This window comes from Ipomoea nil, unplaced genomic scaffold, assembly GCF_001879475.1.
Source record: "Ipomoea nil cultivar Tokyo-kokei standard unplaced genomic scaffold, Asagao_1.1 scaffold1936, whole genome shotgun sequence".
Taxonomy (NCBI): domain Eukaryota; kingdom Viridiplantae; phylum Streptophyta; class Magnoliopsida; order Solanales; family Convolvulaceae; genus Ipomoea; species Ipomoea nil.
The window spans coordinates 2,600,881-2,620,255 of record NW_017618364.1 but is presented as its reverse complement, the minus strand read 5'-3'; the positions used below and the strand labels follow the sequence as shown (position 1 = coordinate 2,620,255).

Sequence of the window (19,375 nt, the reverse complement as noted above, 5' to 3'; positions counted from 1 at the left end):
ATTGAAACTAATAACTGGAAATTTATTTTTTCAAAACAAATATTAAAATAATTTTTTTAATAGAATTGTTGGCTTCTCTTTTTCCTAGGTCAGGCTTGTTCAGTCGTCGTCAACTTTGACTTTTTTAGAACTTGTTTTCTCTCCTGGCCTCCACAAACCGGCTTAGACAAAATTAAGGATGGAAATAGGCTAGGTCAGATCAAACTTTGAAAAATTAGGCAAATTATATCAAAGATTGGGTTTATATATTATTATGAATTCTAGTCCAAAAATAATATTTAAATACTGTATGTGTGTCTACAGTTCACATTTTGTACATGTAATTAACCGTTTTTTACTTGTATAGAAATATCATAACCATTACTATCTATATATTTTACGAAATCAGAGAAAAATTAAGGAGGGGGACTTACCTAACCTGGAACCAATTTTCAATTCAAGGAACCTCAAACCACTGCAATTTCTTATCTCAACACATTCAAGACTCTCCAATCCAGGAAGCTCAACCTCAACCAAACTCTTGCAATTGGGAATATATAATTCTTTCAGTATTTTCAAATTTGGTATAGCTGCTATTGTCTCCCAATGACACACAAACGATATGATTAAAGTTCTTTGAAAACACACTCTTTGGCTCTTCAAGAGGTGTACTGTTTCCCCATCTCCATAATTACTCATTCCCTTCTATTAACTCTAGCTACATGCATACTAAATTCTTCAAAAATCATTCAATTTATCTAAATCATCAAGAATTACACCTAAACACACAAATGAATCAAATGAGTAACAGTTTGGGCAAAATCATAACAAATGGCAAGCAAAATAATTAAGCTTACACTACTAGAAATTCTGAAATTTCCGACCACCTGAAAATGATCTTAAATTAAGTTGATACCAAAAAATTCAAAAAGTGGTCGGAAATAGCAACAAAGGTTTTTCCGGATACCAAAAGTGGTCGGAACAAGACTTTCAACTTGATTTAAGATCACTTTCAGGTGGTCGGAAATTTCAGAATTTCCAGTAGTGTTAAATGCAAGGTTAAAATATTAACAATTAAGCACTTATCAACCTGCATGTCTAGTTGTCTGCCATCAACCACATCTTTGTTCTAACTTCTAAGTATTTGAAATAGACAAGAAAGTGTAGAGGATGGAAATGTGTATCCGCTCTCACCATCTTCTTATTCTTCTTAATTGTTGATTCTTCAATTCCTGCAGTCACAATATTGCTAAATGAAATCATTTTGTACCCTCCAATATATTTCATAACATTAAGCTATACTAGCTGCACATCATAGCCCAACAAAAATACTCAAGAAAAAACGTAATTCACAAATACAACATGCATGTACTGTGTCTTCTCCTACTCCAATCGTCCTACTCTTAATTATACACTTTTGTTCATACGTCACTATTGGAAATTTTTGATTTTCTAACCACTTTAAAAAATGGTCGAAAAGTGACATTTTTATATTTTTTATCGAAAGATTATGGTGGGGAAATAGGTCGGAATTTCCGACCACCTTTACTTTGTGGTCGGTATTTCAAAAAAAATAAACTGAGTTGGGAATTTTCACCAATCTTTCTAGTAGTTTATTTTTTCGACCATTTTACAAAATTGGATGCTATTTCCGACCACCTTCTGGTGGTCGAAAATAGCAACAAAGGTTTTCCAGATACTAAAAGTGATCGGAACAAGGACTTCCGACTTGATTTAAGATCACTTTTAGATTGTCAGAAATTGCTTAATTTCCAACAGTACGTACACCTCCAATACTTCTCCGATCATTGTTAAGACCTTAAAATCAATTATTTTACCCTGTATAGAGGGTCCACCTTGCTTTATTCCTTGACTTTTAGCACACTGGATGACTCATACTTCTTATGTGTGACCATACATTCACAACCAGTATGTACATGATTGACTTGAAGCTTTTTGGTCCAATTATTGATCTTCGATTGCTTTTGTTTCCATCATCCAATTGACTCCATCTCCATCCAATTCAAATGGTATAAAAACCACTCATATATAATTGCTTTGATGGAGTTTAATTGTACCTATCCACACAAACAAAGTAAATAAAAGTTCTTTTGAACAAGGTTAAACATGAGCTGAGATCAAATAAGATCAAATATGAACTTGAAGTCATCTTTTTAATCATTTAGAGGCACTTTAATCAAAACAAATAAAGTATATATAATAATAAATATAAAAATGTTATTAAATATATAAACTAACAAAAGATGTAGTCCGATATGATGTACGTTAAAGAGGTGTCAAGAGTGAAGGATATACATACTTACAATAATCCTTTTTGCAGCAAATTAAAAGCTGAAGTTGAAGACGGTTTTGCTAAGCACAATGATGCTACTCTAACTATCCTTATTATGGTTGATGAGATTATAGGAAGGAATGCATCCCCTTGTGGATGGAAAGAAACGCACTTCCCCTTCTCTGTTTCTATGTATTTCAAATACACAAAATATCTTCGGCAAAGGATGGACTTCTACATACACCTCCAATTCTTCTTCCATCATTGTTGGAACCACATAGGATCTATATCCGTGCTCCTTTAGAATCCAAACACCACTGCTTTTACTTCTCACACTCAAACCAATTCTATAACGACCATAATCAATTCCACTGGAATCAATCACATTGTGCTTGCTTTGAAAGCATACATTCGTTAAAGGAAAGTAGCAGGATATCCCCCTAACGCTCACTAGAACCACAATCTTGATACAATCACCGTTAGAACGTGCCTACATTATGGAATATATGCATACAATATAACAATTAATAATATAATAACTATTACAATATATTCTAATATAATATCTATCATAGATGAAGGGAATATATATATATATATATATATATATATATATATATATATATATATATATATATATATAAAACTAACCTTAAACCACTTTTCAGTCGGAGGAATACTCAAACCACTGCAATTTGCTACCCCAAGACCACGCAAGGATTCAAGACTCTCCAAGCCTGAAAGTTCAACCAATCTTTTGCAGTTCTGAATATTTAGCCTTCTGAGTCTTTTCAAGTTGGATAGATCTGCTATCGTTTCTAATGAGACACAATTCATTGCAGATAGTATCTCCAAATTAGGGGGAAGTTGTGGAAGTGATCTAAGATTCTGCCAATCGTCCAAGTCGAGACTCTTCAAATTGGAATATTGATCGCAAAGGCTTAATGGTAAACTTTGAAGATAATATCTTCCCATTAATTAAATCTATTTCTTTCAACGAGGTGGAAAAACTCGTAAGAGCAATTGGAAGATCTTCTTCATGCAAATAGTTGTCAGGAATAGTCAAAGCATTGCAATTCCTTATGTTAAGCTCTAATAAGGATGAAAGACTCTCCATGTTTGGAAGCTCAACTAAACTTTCACAGTTTTCAAGACCCAACACTTTAAGTTTCTTCAAGTTTGATATAGCTGCTATTTTTTCCAATAAAACACAATTTTTTGCATAGAGTCTCTCCAAACTAGGAGGAAGTTCTACAAGTACTCTAAGATTATGCAAATTGTCCAAGTAGAGACTTTTCAAGTTTGATAGATGACAAAGGCCGAAGAACCAAATTTTATGATCTACTTCATTGCAATTCCTTATGTCAAGCTTTACTAATGATGAAAGACTCTCCATGTTTGGAAGCTCAACCAAATTTGCAACTAAAGGTGGAAAAAAACCAACACCATCACAACTCATGTACTTCCCTAGATCCAGTCTCTTTAGATTTCTCAAACATCCCAAAGAAAATGGTATATGTGAGATGGCCACAGTTCCACCAGCAGATAAATATCTTAGTTGCTCTAATTTTCCCAAATCAATTGGAAGCTCCCTCAGTTTTTTGCAAGAATCTAAATTTAAAACTACAAGTGATTTTAAGTTGCAAATGCTACTCGGAAGCACCTTAAGTTTCTTGCAAAATAGAAAATTTAACTTAAGAAGGTTCTCCAAACTTCCAATTGATGGGTGTACCTTGACCAAATTTAAATACCACTTAAAGGATACTTTTTGAAGAGTATGTGCTCCGGTGAAGTCTGGTGTTTTCTTCAGTTCACAACCATCAAGCAGCATGTCAAATGCTGTTAAAATAAAGGAGAAAGTTTTAATCAATTTCTTTCTTTAAAAAAGAAAATGAAAGCTCTAAGAAAATATGTCATGTTAAAAATTAAATAATTGAGCATTACACATTTAGACATACTAATCTGCATATTGGGCTGAAATTCTTTGATATTGTCATAAGACATGTCTAACTTAACAAGTTTATCAAAGAAAAATTCAGATGGTATGCAACTCAAATGGCAATCATGCAGGGCCAGTTCTGAGCATGTCTAACATGTGCGACCGCACAGGGGCCTTAATTTTTGGGGGCCTCATATTTAAAAAATAAATAAAATTGTATGTATATCAAAAGTTGATATCAATAGCTTTAATCTCTATTGAAAATGAGCTTTTGAAGGAGTTGATATCAAAATTGGTAGATGATTTTGCGTCATTCCTCCATTCTTGCATTGATTTTCCCTATAAATGAGAACCTATGACTTCAAGGGCTAATGCAAGCTCATTAGTAAGTATAACTTGTTATCGTTTTGGATAATTCATTATACTCCTCTAATGGTACAATGATACCAAAAGCATGCCAACTCAAGAGTTGCAAAGATTCATCAAAAGCTTAACATGTTGGCACCAAAAGCATGTTCATTATTTTATATATATTAATCATATGATTTATTTTTATTAGAAGTTATTTTTATTTTTATTTACTATTTTATCATATTATGAAAATATATATAGTTAGTTAATAAAATCAATAATTTTTACTAAAATAATTATGAGTTTGGTTTTACAAAAATGTTCCTAAGTTTTTGGAGGAAAACTCACTAGCCACTTCTATTATTACATATAGATATAGATATAGATATAGATATATAGATACTAAATTACTCCGTAGCATTTAACTTTGTTTAAAAAAAAATTACTACACAAGGTTGATGATGCCTGTTAGATATATTAAATATAATATATATATATATATATATATATATATATATATATATAGAGAGAGAGAGAGAGAGAGAGAAATTGAATAGATTCACTTGATGATTAAAATGCTTGAATACATCCTATTTATAGTAAATAACAAAAACTAACAAAGCATGAATTTAGAAAGTAAAGCTCCCATGATTCCATGTACTGCAAATCCATTTCCATGTTGCAATACCCACGCCCTTACTGCTACCACACACCTCACATTTCATTTTAATTTTGACTTGGTTTAATTAATAATAATAATAATAATAATAATAATAATAATAATAATAATAATAATAATAATAATATTATTATTATTATTATTATTATTATTATTATTATTATTATTATAATATTGCCTCCTTTAAACCAAGTTTGATATATTGGTCATCCCAATATTCTTCTTCAATTTAAGAAATAGCTCCGTCTTCAACGGCTTCGTAAAAATATCTGCAACTTGACATTCACTTGAACAATACTCAATGTTAATTTATTTTTCAACAACTAACTCTCTGATTTTGTGATACTTGATATCAATATGTTTGGTGCAACCATGAAAGACAGGATTCTTGGACAACGAAATTGCTGACTTGTTGTCACAACAAATAGTTGTAGGTACTTCTTGCCCGTGTTGTAAAAACTCCAGAATTCTTCTCATCCAAATTGTTTGAGTAGCACAATTTGCTGCTGCAATATATTCTGTTTCTGCTGTTGAAAGTGCTACGATCTGCTGCTTCTTTGAAGACCAAGAAAATATAGTTGAACCAAGATAGAAGGCATATCCTGATGTGCTTTTTCTGGCCTCGATATCTCCAGCCCAATCACTGTCTGTGTACCCAACAAGTTTCACAGTTTCATTAGTAGAGTAAAAAATTTCATCATTACTCGTACCTTTGACATATCTCAGAATTCGCTTTGCCGCAGCCCAATGTGATTCTTTTGGTTCCTCCATGAATCTGCTAAGTATTCCAACTCCAAAAGAAATATCTAGCCTTGTTGCCACCAGATACCTCAAACTTCCAATTAAGCTTTTATAAGCTGTAACATTCACATTCTTACCACACTCATCTTTTAATACCTTTAACTTTTCAGCTACCGGAGTTGAAGCTGGTTTGGAGTTTTCCATTTTGAACTTTTTCAAAATATCAGCAACATACTTATTTTGTGAAATAAAAAATTCCACCATCCATCTGAACAACCTCAAGGCCAAGAAAGTAAGACATAAGGCTCATATCAGTCATTTCAAATCTTTTAATGAGTGCCTCCTTGACTTCTGAGATTAGCTTCAAGTTATTTCCAGTAAAAACCAAATCATCAACATACAGATAGATTATAACAACATCACCAAAATCCGTGCATTTGACATACAAAGTGTGCTCATGAGGACATCTCATAAAACCACTTTCAACAAAATATGAGTCGATGCAACCATACAACGCCCTAGGCGCTTGTTTTAAGCCATATAAGGCTTTTCTCAACCTGTACACTTTATTTTCATCCCCTTTCTTCTCAAACCCTGCAAGTTGCTCAACATATATTTCTTCTTCAAGAAAACCATTCAAAAAAGCAGACTTGACATCCATTTGATGCAATTTCCAATCATTTTGAGCAGCAAGAGGAATAACCATTCGAACTGTATCAAGTCTACTTACAGGAGCAAAAACCTCAAAATAATCAATACCTGGTTTTTTCTTGTAACCTTTTGCTACCAACCATGCCTTAAAACGGCCAATTTCTCCACTTGACTTGTACTTCGTTCTGTAAACCCACTTTACTCCAATTGGCTTCTTTCCAAGAGGTAATCATGTTAATTCTTAGGTACCATTCTTCTCAATGGCACATATCTCCTCATCCATCGCCTTAAGCTAATGAGTTTTTATAGCAGCCTCCTCAAAATATAAAGGATCACAATCTGCAAAAAGAGCAAATTGAATAATCTCTTCATCAGATAGGTCATTATCATGACCCAAAACATAATCCTACAAGCGAGCTGGTAAGTGGCGCTCGCGCTGAGATCGTCGAACTGACGACTCTGGCTGTGAAGGAGACTAGACATTTTCTGGAATTGGTTACTCATCAACAATATTTTCAACAACAGGAATAACAACTGAACTTTCATCTTTAGCTGACCAATCCCAAGCACCATATTCATCAAAAGTGACATCATGGCTTATAACAACCTTTTTAGTGTCAGAATTGTACAGTTTATAAGCCTTGGAAGCGTCGCTATAACCAATGAATACGCACTTCTCACCTTTATCATCCAACTTCTTTCTCAATGGATCTAGCACATATGCATATGCCAAACATCCAAAAATCTTGAGATATCTGATAGAGGGTTTTTTCCACTCCAAGCTTCTTCGGGTGTCTTATCACGGACACTCTTAGTTGGACACTTATTGAACACATAGGCAGCACAAGTAACAGATTCTGCCCAAAAAGGCTTAGGCAGATTATTGGATTTCAACATGCACCTTACCATATCCATGATAGACTTATTATTCCTCTCAGCCACTCTGTTTTGTTGTGGAGTGTATCTAGCTTTCATCTGGTGTTGGATACCCTTTTTCTTTAGAAAATCATCATAAACAATATATTATGTACCTCTATCAATTCTCAAGATAGAGGTAACAAAAAGCAACATGAGTTTGTCATCCTTGCAATACACGTGGATTGAAAAGTAACAAAAAAAAAAAAAAAAAAAAAAAAAAAAAAAAAAAAAAAAAAGTCCCAAAAGATAGTTGAGTGGGATGCTGCTTGTACGAAAAGACACCATGAGTTTGATTATTACAAATACCCTTTTGGTATAAATTTAGTATAAGAATATACTGAAAATATTTTTTTTGGTATAAATTTTAGTGCTTTGAATTAGAGATGACCTTATTTGCACCAAAAGTTTTAAATAGTTAGGTCATTTGCATCCTTAAAATTCTCTCTTATTTTTAAAAGTGAATCACATTATCATATCATCATATTTTCATTTCACTAATAATTTCTCTTCATCATCACTATAATTCTAATTCACTCTCAAAATATAATATAATAATAAATTAACATTTACCTTTATTATAAAAAACATTTACTCAACAAGGTGGATGATGTCAAATTTTGTCATCCATTAGAAAAAAAAAAAAAAAAAAAAAAAAAAAAAAAAAAAAAAAAAAAGTCCCAAAAGATAGTTGAGTGGGATGAAGCAATAACATGATTCATGTACAAAAAGATACTATGAATTTGATTATTACAGATATCCTTTTTTTGAACCCATTCTACAGAATTTAGGATACCATCAAATAGACAAATTGTATCTGTGAGTTTTTCTCGTCGTCCCAGAGTTGATAGTTAGTTGTTGCTAAGCCCAAACATGATGCTACTCTACCAGTTGTAGTTGAGGTTGATCAAACTGCAGGGAAGGCCTTGTGGATGGAAAGAAGCACAGTTGTCCATCACTGTTAGTTTCTGTGCATTTCAAATACAAAAAGTGTATGCAAAGGATGGAATTATGCAAACACCTCCACTACTTCCCCCACCATTACTGCCACCTCAAAATCAACTCTGATCTTCCATACTTCTTCTTCTTCTTCTCCACACTGCATTTATATATCTCCAACCCAAGCTGATGCGTCACTGGTTTTGCTTCTAGTAGCTTAGCCATACGAACTCCATTATATTGCAATCACCAAAACAAAAGTCCATCAGAAACATATAAACGAATCCATGCCTCGAAAACGTTGGAAGAATGCAACAGGCAAATGTTTTACATACTTAAAGCAAAATCTTGACATTATATTATATTATTGCATATATTCCGTATAAGAGTTAATTAATACCTGCAAAAGCATTATTACCATCTAATCTGAACACCAAATTATCAGAGAGAGAGAGATAGAAAGTGGTAGAGATGAGTGGAACATAACTAACCACTTTTCAATCAAATGAATCCTCAAATTAAAGCACTACAGTCTTTTCAAGCTTGAGCCAGCCGTCACACAGTCTTCCTAGTGTGATTGTTTATCCAAAAGAGAGCAACTCTTGTGATTAACTAGAAGAGGTCAATAACAAGAGATAAATCACACTCCAATTGACTCTGATCTTGTACATGATTCAATTCTTGATCTCCCTTTTGTTTCCATCCTCCAATTCACTTCATCTCCATCCAAATGGTGTAAAAATCATTTCTAATTGCTTTGATAAAATTAAATTGTACCTGTCCACACACACACACAAAAAAAAAAAAAAAAAGTAAATAAAAGCTCTTTGAACCTAATCACTAAATTTTAACAATAAAAATATGAGGTAAAATAGGATCAAATATGGAAGTTAAGTCATCTTTTGAATCAGTTAATTACGCTTTAATCAAAATAAATAAAATATAAAAAAAATGTGATAATTCAAATACTACAGTCAATTCATTAATAAATTATAAATATTAAAATGGCATTCAATAGACAACAAAAGATATAGATGTTAAAGAGGTGTGAAGGGCGGATATACTTACAAGTTACAATAATAACAATCCTTTTGCAGCAAATTAAAAGCTGAAGATTATAACCGCCTCTGCTGGATAGTTGTGCCGCCTCTACCTATCTACACCTTCCTTTTCTTCCTCTTCCTTTGTCCATCATCTCCCAGGGTCATAACAGAAGGAATCAATCCCCTTGTGATTGGAAAAAAAGGCCTCTGCCCAATACTTCTGCCGCCTCTACCTATCTGCACCTTCCTTTTCCTCTTCTTCTGTCCATCTTCCTTATAGGAAGGAATGCATCCTCTTGTGGATGGAAAGAAACGCACTTCCCCTTCTCTGTTTCTATGTATTTCAAATAGAAAAAATATCATCTGCAAATGAGACTTGAATTCTGCATACACCTCCAATACTTCTCCCATCACTGTGGGAACCACATAAATAGCAAAAAGTAATTCGCGGTTGAAGTTAATATAGTTCGGTTGCTTTACAATCCAAATACCACTGCTTTTGATTTTTGCACTCAAACGAATTCCATTGCAATCATCAATTTCATTATAGGGATCAATCACACCTTGCGTGATGATTTCAAACGATAACTCCCCCAAACGTATAGGAAAACGGCAGCATACATACCCCTTGAACACAATAAGCCCAATTTCGACACAGTCACCTTTAGAACATGCCTACATATTATGGAATACATACATACAATGAAACAATTAGTTATTACTACCTACCTACTATAATATAAAAACACCAAATTATCAGATCTAGATGAGGGGAACATATATAACTAACCTTGAACCACTTTTCAATTGAAGGAATCCTCAAACCAATGCAATTTGCTATCCCAAGACTACCTAAGGATTCAAGACTCTCCAAGCCTGAAAGCTCAACCAAACTTTTACAGTTCTGAATATCTAGCCGATAGAGTCTTTTCAAGTTTGATAAATTTTCTATTTTTTCTAATGAGACGCAATTCTTTGCAGAGAGTACCTCCAAATTAGAAGGAAGTTGTGGAAGTGATCTAAGATTCTGCAGATCGTCCAAGTAGAGATCCTCCAAATTGGAATATTGATGGCAAAGGCTTAATGGTGAACTTTGAAGATAATATCTTCCCATTAAATCTATTTCTTTCAACGAGGAGGACAAACTCCTTAGAGCAATTGGAAGATCTTCATGCAAATAGTTGTCAGGTATACTCAAGGCATTGCAATTGCTTATGTTAAGCTCTTTTAAGGATGAAAGACTCTCCATGTTCGGAAGCTCAACCAAACTTATGCAATTGCTTATGTCAAGTCTTTGTAAGGATGAAAGACTCTCCATGTTTGGAAGCTCAACCAAACTTTTGCAATTGCTTATGTCAAGTCTTTTTAAGGATGAAAGACTCTTCATGTTTGGAAGCTCAACCAAACGTATGCAATTCCCAATACTCAACACTTCAAGTCTCTTCAAGTTTGATACAACTGCTATATTTTCCAATGAAACACAATTTTCTGCAGAGAGTTTCTCCAAACTAGGAGGAACTTCTACAAGTACTCTAAGATTTTGCAAATTGTCCAAGTCTAGAAATTTCAAGTTTGAAAGATGACAAATGCCAAAGGGTAAGCTCTGATGATAACAACTCCCAGATAAATTTAAAGTTACCAATGAGGTGAAATTCTCAAAAATGATCCTAAGATCTACTTCATGTAGATCGATGTAACTCAGATATAGATCTTCCAAGGAGCACAAATTTGCAACTGAAGGTGGAAAAAAACCAACACCATCACGACTTCTTCTTGACAAAATAAGAGGTGATGATAAAATGTCAAGAAGTTGAGATTTTGATTTTGATGGTACACAACTCTTGATTTTCCCCAGACTCAGTTTCTTTAGATTTCTCAAACATCCCAAAGAAAATGGTGTATGTGAGATGGCAGTTTCACAAGCAAATAAATCTCTTAGTTGCTCTAATTTTCCCAACTCAATTGGAAGCTCACCCAGTTTTTTGCATTTTTGTAAACATAAAACTTCATGTGATTTTAAGTTGCAAATGCTACTCGGAAGCACCTTGAGTTTCTTGCAATTGAAGAAATACAACTCAACAAGACTCTTCAAACTTCCAATTGATGGGTGTACCTTGACCAAATTTAAACACCCGTGAAAGGATACTTTCTGAAGGCTATGTGCTCCGGTGAAGTCTGGCGTTTTCTTAAGTTGTTTACAAAAATCAAACTTTAAGATCTTCAACCATCTAAAATGCTGTTGAAAAAAAGTAGAAAAAGGTTTAATCAATTTCTATTTTTCTAGTCAAAGTTCTTAATTAAGAAATATGCAATATTGAAAGAAGCATTAGACATACTAACCTGCATATAGCATGAGAATTCTTTGATATTGCTACCCTCCATGTCTAACTCAACAAGTTTCTCACAACGAAAATTAGATGGTATGTAACTCAAATGACAATTGTGTAATCTAAACAACCTAAGCTCATTGGATAAATATTTAAAAGATCCGCTGAGAAACATATCATTCAATATGAGTATTCGTAACTTTAACATCCTCTTGAATACTTGAGTATTCAAAGGCACATTCTTTAACATGTCAGAATTTACAATCATCCCTTCAATTGCTTCTGTATCCTATAAAAAACATTTATATAACAGTATTTTAGATTTTAGATATTTTGAAATCTTTGATTTTAATAAATTTAAGTATAGAAAACAAATGAATTAACTAGCTAGAATAACTCAAATACAAAGGAAATGTTTTACCTTGTTCCCGAGAAGAACATCAAAGACATCTTTTGGATCAATCAATCTAGTTTGTTTGCCCGGCTCTCGTGGAGATTCCTTTCGAACAATTTCTCTTCCCATATCTCGTACTAAATCATGCATATGAAGAGTTTCAAACTTTCCACCTCCATTTGTTGTCAACAAGCATCTTTCAATCAAAATTCTTATTCCACTTTTAGCATAAAAACCACAAGCTTCCAATATCATAGAAGTGTCATTTTTGTTATGCCCAATAAAAAAACAAGCAATATCAAGAAAGATATTCTGAGTATCATCATCAAGTGAATCATAACTTATTTTAAGAATTTTTTGAACATCATCATGAGGTATCCCACTTAATTTCTCAGCATCATCACTCCATTCTTGTATTGATTTGCCACGCAAATAAGAACCTATAATTGTAAGTGCTAGTGGAAGTCCATCAGTATAACTTGCTATCCTTTCAGATAGTTCAATATACTCCTCTAATGGTATAGAAACACCAAAAGCATGCCAACTCAACAGTTGCAAGGATTCATCAGGGCTTAACGTTTCTACCATGTACTTCTCGTGTGCTCCCAGGTTACTCAACAACTGAACATCTCTAGTTGTTATTATAAGTGTGCTCCCTGAACCAAACCAATTACGCTGTCCTGCTAATGATTCAAGTTGACTAGTATCGTCTATGTCATCAAGAACAATAAGAACAGTTTTTGACCGCAGTCTTTCTTTAATCAAACTTATTCCTTCATCAACATTATCTATTTCAAGTTTCTTTCTGTTGAGTGTTTTGCAAAGAAGTTTCTCTTGTAAACGAACTAAACCATGATGCCCTTCGGAAACTTGTGATCTAATGTTTGCAATAAAGCAACAACCTTCAAATTTTTGAAAACTCAAATTGTAAATGGCTTTAGCAAGGGTTGTTTTTCCGACACCACCCATACCAAATATTCCAAACATCTTGGTGTCATCATTTCTTTGAGTTTGCAATAAATGAAGTATATCTCTGACACGAGATTCAATTCCAACTGGATACTTTGCGACATTCATGTATGTACGACGATTCACTCCCCGCAATACCTCTTCTGTAATTTTTTTGATGAACTTTGATTCATACCTATCACATTTTTTCATTGAATGTCAATCTAAATCATTAAAGTGGAAAAAATAAAACTACGAAATTAAATAGAGCACATGTTACAGAACACGAAATATGTATATTTAGTCTCTCATAATTCCATTGTTTGAGGTAAATTAAACAAGTCTTATAATATTTTTATGAACGAATATATTCAATCCATAATTATAATTTCTGAAAGGAATTAATATTTACACAAGTAAATTGAAATGTACAGTGCAGATTTTTCTAGGTTTACCAAAAATACTAATCCATCCGTAAAGATGCATGTATAGATGCTAGAAACCCTAATTCTCTCTCGCCTTTTTTCGCAAGTTCGTCTTCTTGCCATATGCGCAGATTTTGCGAATTGAATCAAGTTGTGTTTGTTCATACGTTGAGTTGGGACGACTGTGTTCGATTGTGAAGGATGGGTACGCCAGTGGATATTGCTGAGGTATGTGCGAATCTAACCCTAGCAGATGTGGACGATGAGGAGTGCTCCATGCAGTTGCGTAATGTGCCGGTGGAACGCCCAGTCGCTGGGGAGGGAATTCTATGCGGTTGGCCGGTTAGTTACTGATAAGCCGGTGAAGTTTCTCTACTTCCAGGAGACCATGGCTGGGGTGTGGAGGCCGGGTATGGGGGTGACGATGAGCCAGTTGCAACCCCACCGGTTCTTGATACGGTTCTATGATGAAGAAGACTATGACCGGGTGCTAGCTGATGGTCCGTGGGCGTTCGAACAGAACTTGCTGTTGCTCCATAAGCTGCTGCCGAACGAGGATCCAGAGGAGGTAGTGTTGCATCGTGCGGAGTTTTGGATTCAAATACACAATCTGCCGGTAGGTTTTCGAACTGATGCGGTCGTATCGGCCATTGGTTCGTTTGTGGGAACGGTAGTGAAGACGGATGACCGAAATTTTGATGGACATATGAATGTTTTCTACCGGGTGAGGGTGTCTATTGATGTAACGAAGACTCTCAAGAAGCATATGAAGATCAAGAAGGGTGATGGAGCGTGGGCAGTAATACAATTCAGGTATGAGCGTCTCCCTACATTTTGTTTCCGGTGTGGGGTGATTGGGTATGGGGAGAGGTTTTGCCATATTTCTGCACGAGGGATGCCGGAGGGGGAGGAGAAACCGTATGGCCCTGGGCTGCGTGCTGCCTCGCGTCGGGTGGCTGCTGGGCAGAGATGGGTAGCTCTGGCGTCTAACTCCGAGAGGCAGAATTGGAGGGCGCCTAAGACGGAGGCCTCTGGATTGGATAATACAGGGGTGGGTAGTCAGGAGAAGGTGCATGTGGGGGCTGTTTTTGTGGAGCAGAAGAAACGACATGTGGAGACCCAGGAGGCTACACCTAGCACTGTGGTTGCCCCGATGGAATATGAACATGCAGATCCAAAAAACTTGAGTACGGCGGGTTTGGCTCAGCAAACCCGCCAAGAGATATGAGTCTTATGTCATGGAATTGCCATGGGCTTGGCAACCAGACGGCAGTTCAAGTTTTGGCGGATTTGGTCCGCACGAAGAGGCCGTGTGTGGTGTTTTTGATGGAGACGTTTGTTACTAAGCAGAAGTTGGAACCTATACGTGTTAGACTGGGTTTTCAGAATATGTTGGTGGTTGATTCGCAGGGGCATCGTGGAGGGTTGGCTCTTCTATGGGCTGATCATGTGGAGGTGGAGGTAACGGGGTATTCCAACAACCATATAGATGCGCTTGTAACTTTGGATGTTGGTAGCCCGCAGTGGAAGTTTACGGGGTTCTATGGATACCCAGAGGGGAACAGGCGCAGAGAGTCGTGGAACATGCTCCGGGCCCTATCTGGTTTGAGTACGCTGCCTTGGCTGATAATGGGGGACTTCAATGATTTAATGCACCAAGCGGAGAAAAGGGGGAGGAGGGGTCATCCAGAGTGGCTTCTTCGGGGCTTTCGGACGGTGGTGGAGGATTGTGGATTGCAGGACTTTCCTTTTGCAGGAAACCAGTTTACGTGGGTGAAGTCTCGTGGCACTCCTAATATGTTGGAAGAAAAGTTAGACCGTATACTCGCAATCGAGTCTTGGCAATTGCTGTAAGAAGGGGCTGTGGCACATTCTGTAACTGTCCCGTATAGTGACCATCTCCCTCTGGTGGTTACTCCTGTGGTAGTTCAACAAGCGCCGAGGCGACGAAGATTTTGTTTTGATAATATGTGGTTGCGGGAGGATGTTTGCAAGGAAATCGTACAACAGAGTTGGGACAAAACTATGGGACTAGATGTCTTGGATCGAATTGTTGTGTGTAGCCAAGATATTTGGGCATGGGGCCGGAATTATAATAAGAACTTTTTGAGGCGAATCGAGGCTTGTAAGTTAAGGCTGGAGACCCTACGTGCAAGAACGGATAGTGATGGATGTGCGGCATATGAATCTATTGAGAAGGAGCTCTTAATCTTGTTGGAGCAACAACATTTGTATTGGAAACAAAGGGCCAAGGAGCACTGGTGGCGGGGGGGGGGGGGGGGGGAAATCAAAATACAAAGTTCTTTCATAATAGTGTGAAGGCACGTCGGAGGCGGAATACGGTGAGAAAGCTAAGGAATGAGCATGGTGATTGGGTTGAGGGGGAAGAGGAGATTGGCGGGGTAATGGTAAATTATTTCAAGGAGATGTTTACCGCGGAGGACGGGGAGATGGATGAAGTAATTGCCTGTATGCGACAGTATGTGAAGGCGGAGGAAAATGCGAGGCTAGTACGCCCGGTTAGTGCTACAGTGGTGCGTGTCGCGGCCTTTCAAATGCATCCTGATAAGTCGCCGGGGCCAGATGGGTTTGGCTCGGGGTTTTATCAGTATTTCTGGGAGATAGTTGGGGCTGATGTGACGCAGTTTTGCAGGAGTTTCATTGATACCGGTCAGTTACCACCTCGTGCTAATGAGAGTTTGATTGTGTTGATACCCAAGAAGGGGAACCCGGAAACAATGAAGGATTTACGCCCCCATTGCGCTCTGCAATGTGTTGTATAAAATAGCAGCTAAGGTGTGTGCGAACCGAATGAAGCCCCTGTTGAATGGGATTATATGCGACGCTCAGAGTGCTTTTGTGCCGGGAAGGTTAATCTCGGATAATGTTATGCTTGCTTACGAGGCACATCATTATTTGAAACGGAAAACTTAGGGGAAAGTAGGGGTTGCTGCGTTGAAGGTGGACATGAGTAAAGCATATGATCGGGTCGAGTGGCGATTTCTTAGAGCAATTATGCTTAAAGTGGGGTTTGACTTGAAATGGGTTAATATCTTGATGGAAACTGTAAGCTCGGTGAATTATCATATTTTATATGAGCATCGCAAGTTAGGGCCTATCTGCCCTAGTAGGGATCTACGGCAGGGGGATCCGCTGTCACCGTACCTGTTTCTATTAGTGGCAGAAGGGTTAAGTGCACTAATTGAGCATAAGATGAGACGAGGGGACATGCATGGTATCACCGTTGCACGAGGGGCACCGCCGATATCTCACCTTCTATTCGCGGATGATTGTTTCTTTTTTATGCGTGCAAACAAGGAGGAGAGTGAGCAGATGAAGGGGGTCCTCGATGTGTATGCTACCGCTTCGGGGCAAAAAATCAATTTTGATAAGTCTTTGGTGTGTTTCAGTGCAAATGTGCTACAGCAAACCCGTAATGAAGTTGTTCATATTCTGGGGGTGAGTCAAGGGGAAACACATGGCAAGTATTTGGGGCTCCCCTCGCTAGTGGGTCGGAATAAGAAGGCTGTGTTTGGTTTCCTGATGGATAAGATATTGAGTCGTGTGAGGAGTTGGAATTCCAAGTTCTTCTCTCGAGCTGGCCGTGAGGTATTGTTAAAGAATGTGTTACAAGCTCTCCCATGCTATGCAATGATGGTTTTCTTACTGCCAGTTGGTGTTTGCAAGGATATTGAGACTGCCCTAAATGAGTATTGGTGGACTGGTGCAATCGGGAATGGGAAGGGGATGCGATGGCGGGCGTAGAATGGTTTGTGTGCTCCGAAGAGTAGTGGAGGACTAGGTTTCCGAAGGTTGAGGGAGATGACTTTGGCTTTGTTGGGGAAGCAAGCATGGCGGCTGCTCACCAGGCCAGATTCACTGTTAGCTCGGGTCTATAAAAGTAGGTATTTTCCCAAGTGCTCTTTTTTAGAAGCTACTACTTGCAGTAATGCATCTTTTGTTTGGCAAGGTTTGTTGGAGGTGCAAAATGTGGTGAAGGAGGGTATGAGGCGGTGCATTGGGGATGGGCGCAGTACAACTATAGGCTACGATCCGTGGCTGCCGGCTGATGAGGAGCCATATATTTCTACCGTCTTGCCAGAAAATATAAAAGAGTCACCTGTCTCATCTCTTTTTAATATGCAGCAAACTGGTTGGGATGAGGGTTGTGTTCGGGACATTTTTAATGATCGTGATGCAAGGTACATTCTTAATATTCCTTTAAGTATGCGTAAGCCTCCAGATTCATGGTTTTGGCACTGGGATTCAAAGGGTAATTATACCGTGAAATCATGTTACAGAATGCTGGCCGGGGATGTTCATGATGACCGCCCGTGGAGTAGGATTTGGAGCTTACAAGTTCCCCCGAAGGTGAAGTTGTTTAGCTGGCAGTTAGCGTCATCTTTTCTGCCCACGTGTGATGCGCTGAACAGGCGAAGGGTTCATTGTAGCTTTTCATGCCATATGTGTGCCCAGGAGGAGGAGTCTGCCTATCATTTGTTTGTATCGTGCAGGGAGGCAGTGCGGGGGTTTGGGATAATTTTTGTTTGTCGGCGAACAGTGTACTCCAAGGTAATGTGGTAGAGTGGTTCTTTCATTACCTAGCTATTTTGGATGAGTCTAAGCGTAGCTATTTTGTCATGCTATGTTGGGGATTATGGTTGAGTAGGAATGAGAAAGTGTGGAGCAACATCCCGTATGTGCGAGTTAATATGGTCCAAAGAGCTGTTTCTTTGCTGCATTCGTGGCGGAGTGCAAATGAGCTAGATAGAGAGACTGCCGGCATGGAAACGGACGGGGAAAGTTGGAGGAAGCCACGGCAAGGAAGGTTGAAGTTGAATACCGATGCGGCTTTTAATGATGCAAGTAATTCAATGGGACTTGGGGTGGGTTTTGATTGATGATGGGGGTCTTTTTAGGTGCGAAAGCGGTCCGCCTAATGGGGAAGTACACGGTGAGAGAAGCTGAGGCCATTTGTATCCATGAAGCTCCAACATGGATGAAGGGAACAGGAATGGGAGATGTAGATGTTGAGACTGATTCTCACTTAGTTTATTATGCTTTAAATTCAGACTCTTATTTTTCTGCTTTTGGTTTGATTATAGATGATGTAAAGGAATTAGCATCTAGTATTCATGGTGTTAATTTCTCCTGCGTAAAGCGATCTGCGAATCGTGCAGCCCACACTATTGCGAGGGAAGCCGTTTCTGAGTCAGGTTGCGGGGAATGGTTTGATGTACCACCCCTGTGTCTTGTGGATTCTCTTTCTTCTGATTTAATGAATTAAGCCTTTTATCTCAAAAAAAAAAAAAAAAAAAAAAAAAAAAAAAAAAGAAAAGATGCTAGAAGTCCTAGAACGCAACTATTATTTAGCAAAATTTCTCAATTAATAATAAATATAGATTAGTGGGGGTGGTTACCAAGTTGTCTAGTGTACTAAAAGTCTAGAAGTAAAGATTTAAAGAGTAGGTTAACAGTGATGGATGATTTATACTTTTTAAAATTTCACATAGGAAAATTACTGGTGTGCAATCCTCAACCCCGGCCCGACAGAACATCTGGGAGGATGTAAATCATGATAGAACAACAGAGGCTAGCTAGACCTTTACTGCGCACAAGAAGCCCCCCTCACTTTGAGAGGTTGCTCTCACACTGCTCCAAAAATCATGAGCAACAGAGGTTAGCTAGACCTTTGCTTACTGCGCACAAGAAGCCCCCCTCACTGTGAGAGGTTGCTCCCACACTGCCCCA

General features: G+C 37.4%; 3 protein-coding genes across 8 annotated transcripts in view; all 3 read right to left on the bottom strand.

Moving 5' to 3' along the window:
* The window catches only part of LOC109146776, an 86,709-nt gene extending 75,914 nt beyond the window's left edge, over positions 1-10,795 (bottom strand). Inside the window, exons 1-4 of one of the 6 annotated variants that reach the window (XM_019294426.1) lie at positions 10,321-10,795; positions 9,764-10,205; positions 9,563-9,640; positions 9,006-9,199 (exon numbers count right to left, since the gene is read on the bottom strand). In XM_019294426.1, the coding sequence (XP_019149971.1) occupies positions 9,603-9,640; positions 9,764-10,205; positions 10,321-10,779 (939 nt within the window). In that variant the 5' untranslated portion in view covers positions 10,780-10,795 and the 3' untranslated portion in view covers positions 9,006-9,199; positions 9,563-9,602. The other 5 variants (XM_019294427.1, XM_019294428.1, XM_019294425.1 and 2 more) reach the window with 5 other exon arrangements.
* LOC109146698 (TMV resistance protein N-like) overlaps positions 1-19,375 on the bottom strand; it is a 126,436-nt gene that overhangs the window by 74,995 nt on the left and 32,066 nt on the right. Inside the window, exons 2-4 of the mRNA XM_019294349.1 lie at positions 12,279-13,395; positions 11,871-12,146; positions 11,250-11,766 (exon numbers count right to left, since the gene is read on the bottom strand). Of these exons, the coding sequence (XP_019149894.1) occupies positions 11,250-11,766; positions 11,871-12,146; positions 12,279-13,395 (1,910 nt within the window). The remainder of the gene's footprint in view (positions 1-11,249; positions 11,767-11,870; positions 12,147-12,278; positions 13,396-19,375) is intronic.
* Positions 1,189-19,375, bottom strand: part of LOC109146775 (disease resistance protein TAO1-like) — a 41,604-nt gene continuing 23,417 nt past the window's right edge. The window contains exon 3 of the mRNA XM_019294422.1: positions 1,189-1,211. The gene's annotated coding sequence lies outside the window, so the exon portion shown is untranslated. The remainder of the gene's footprint in view (positions 1,212-19,375) is intronic.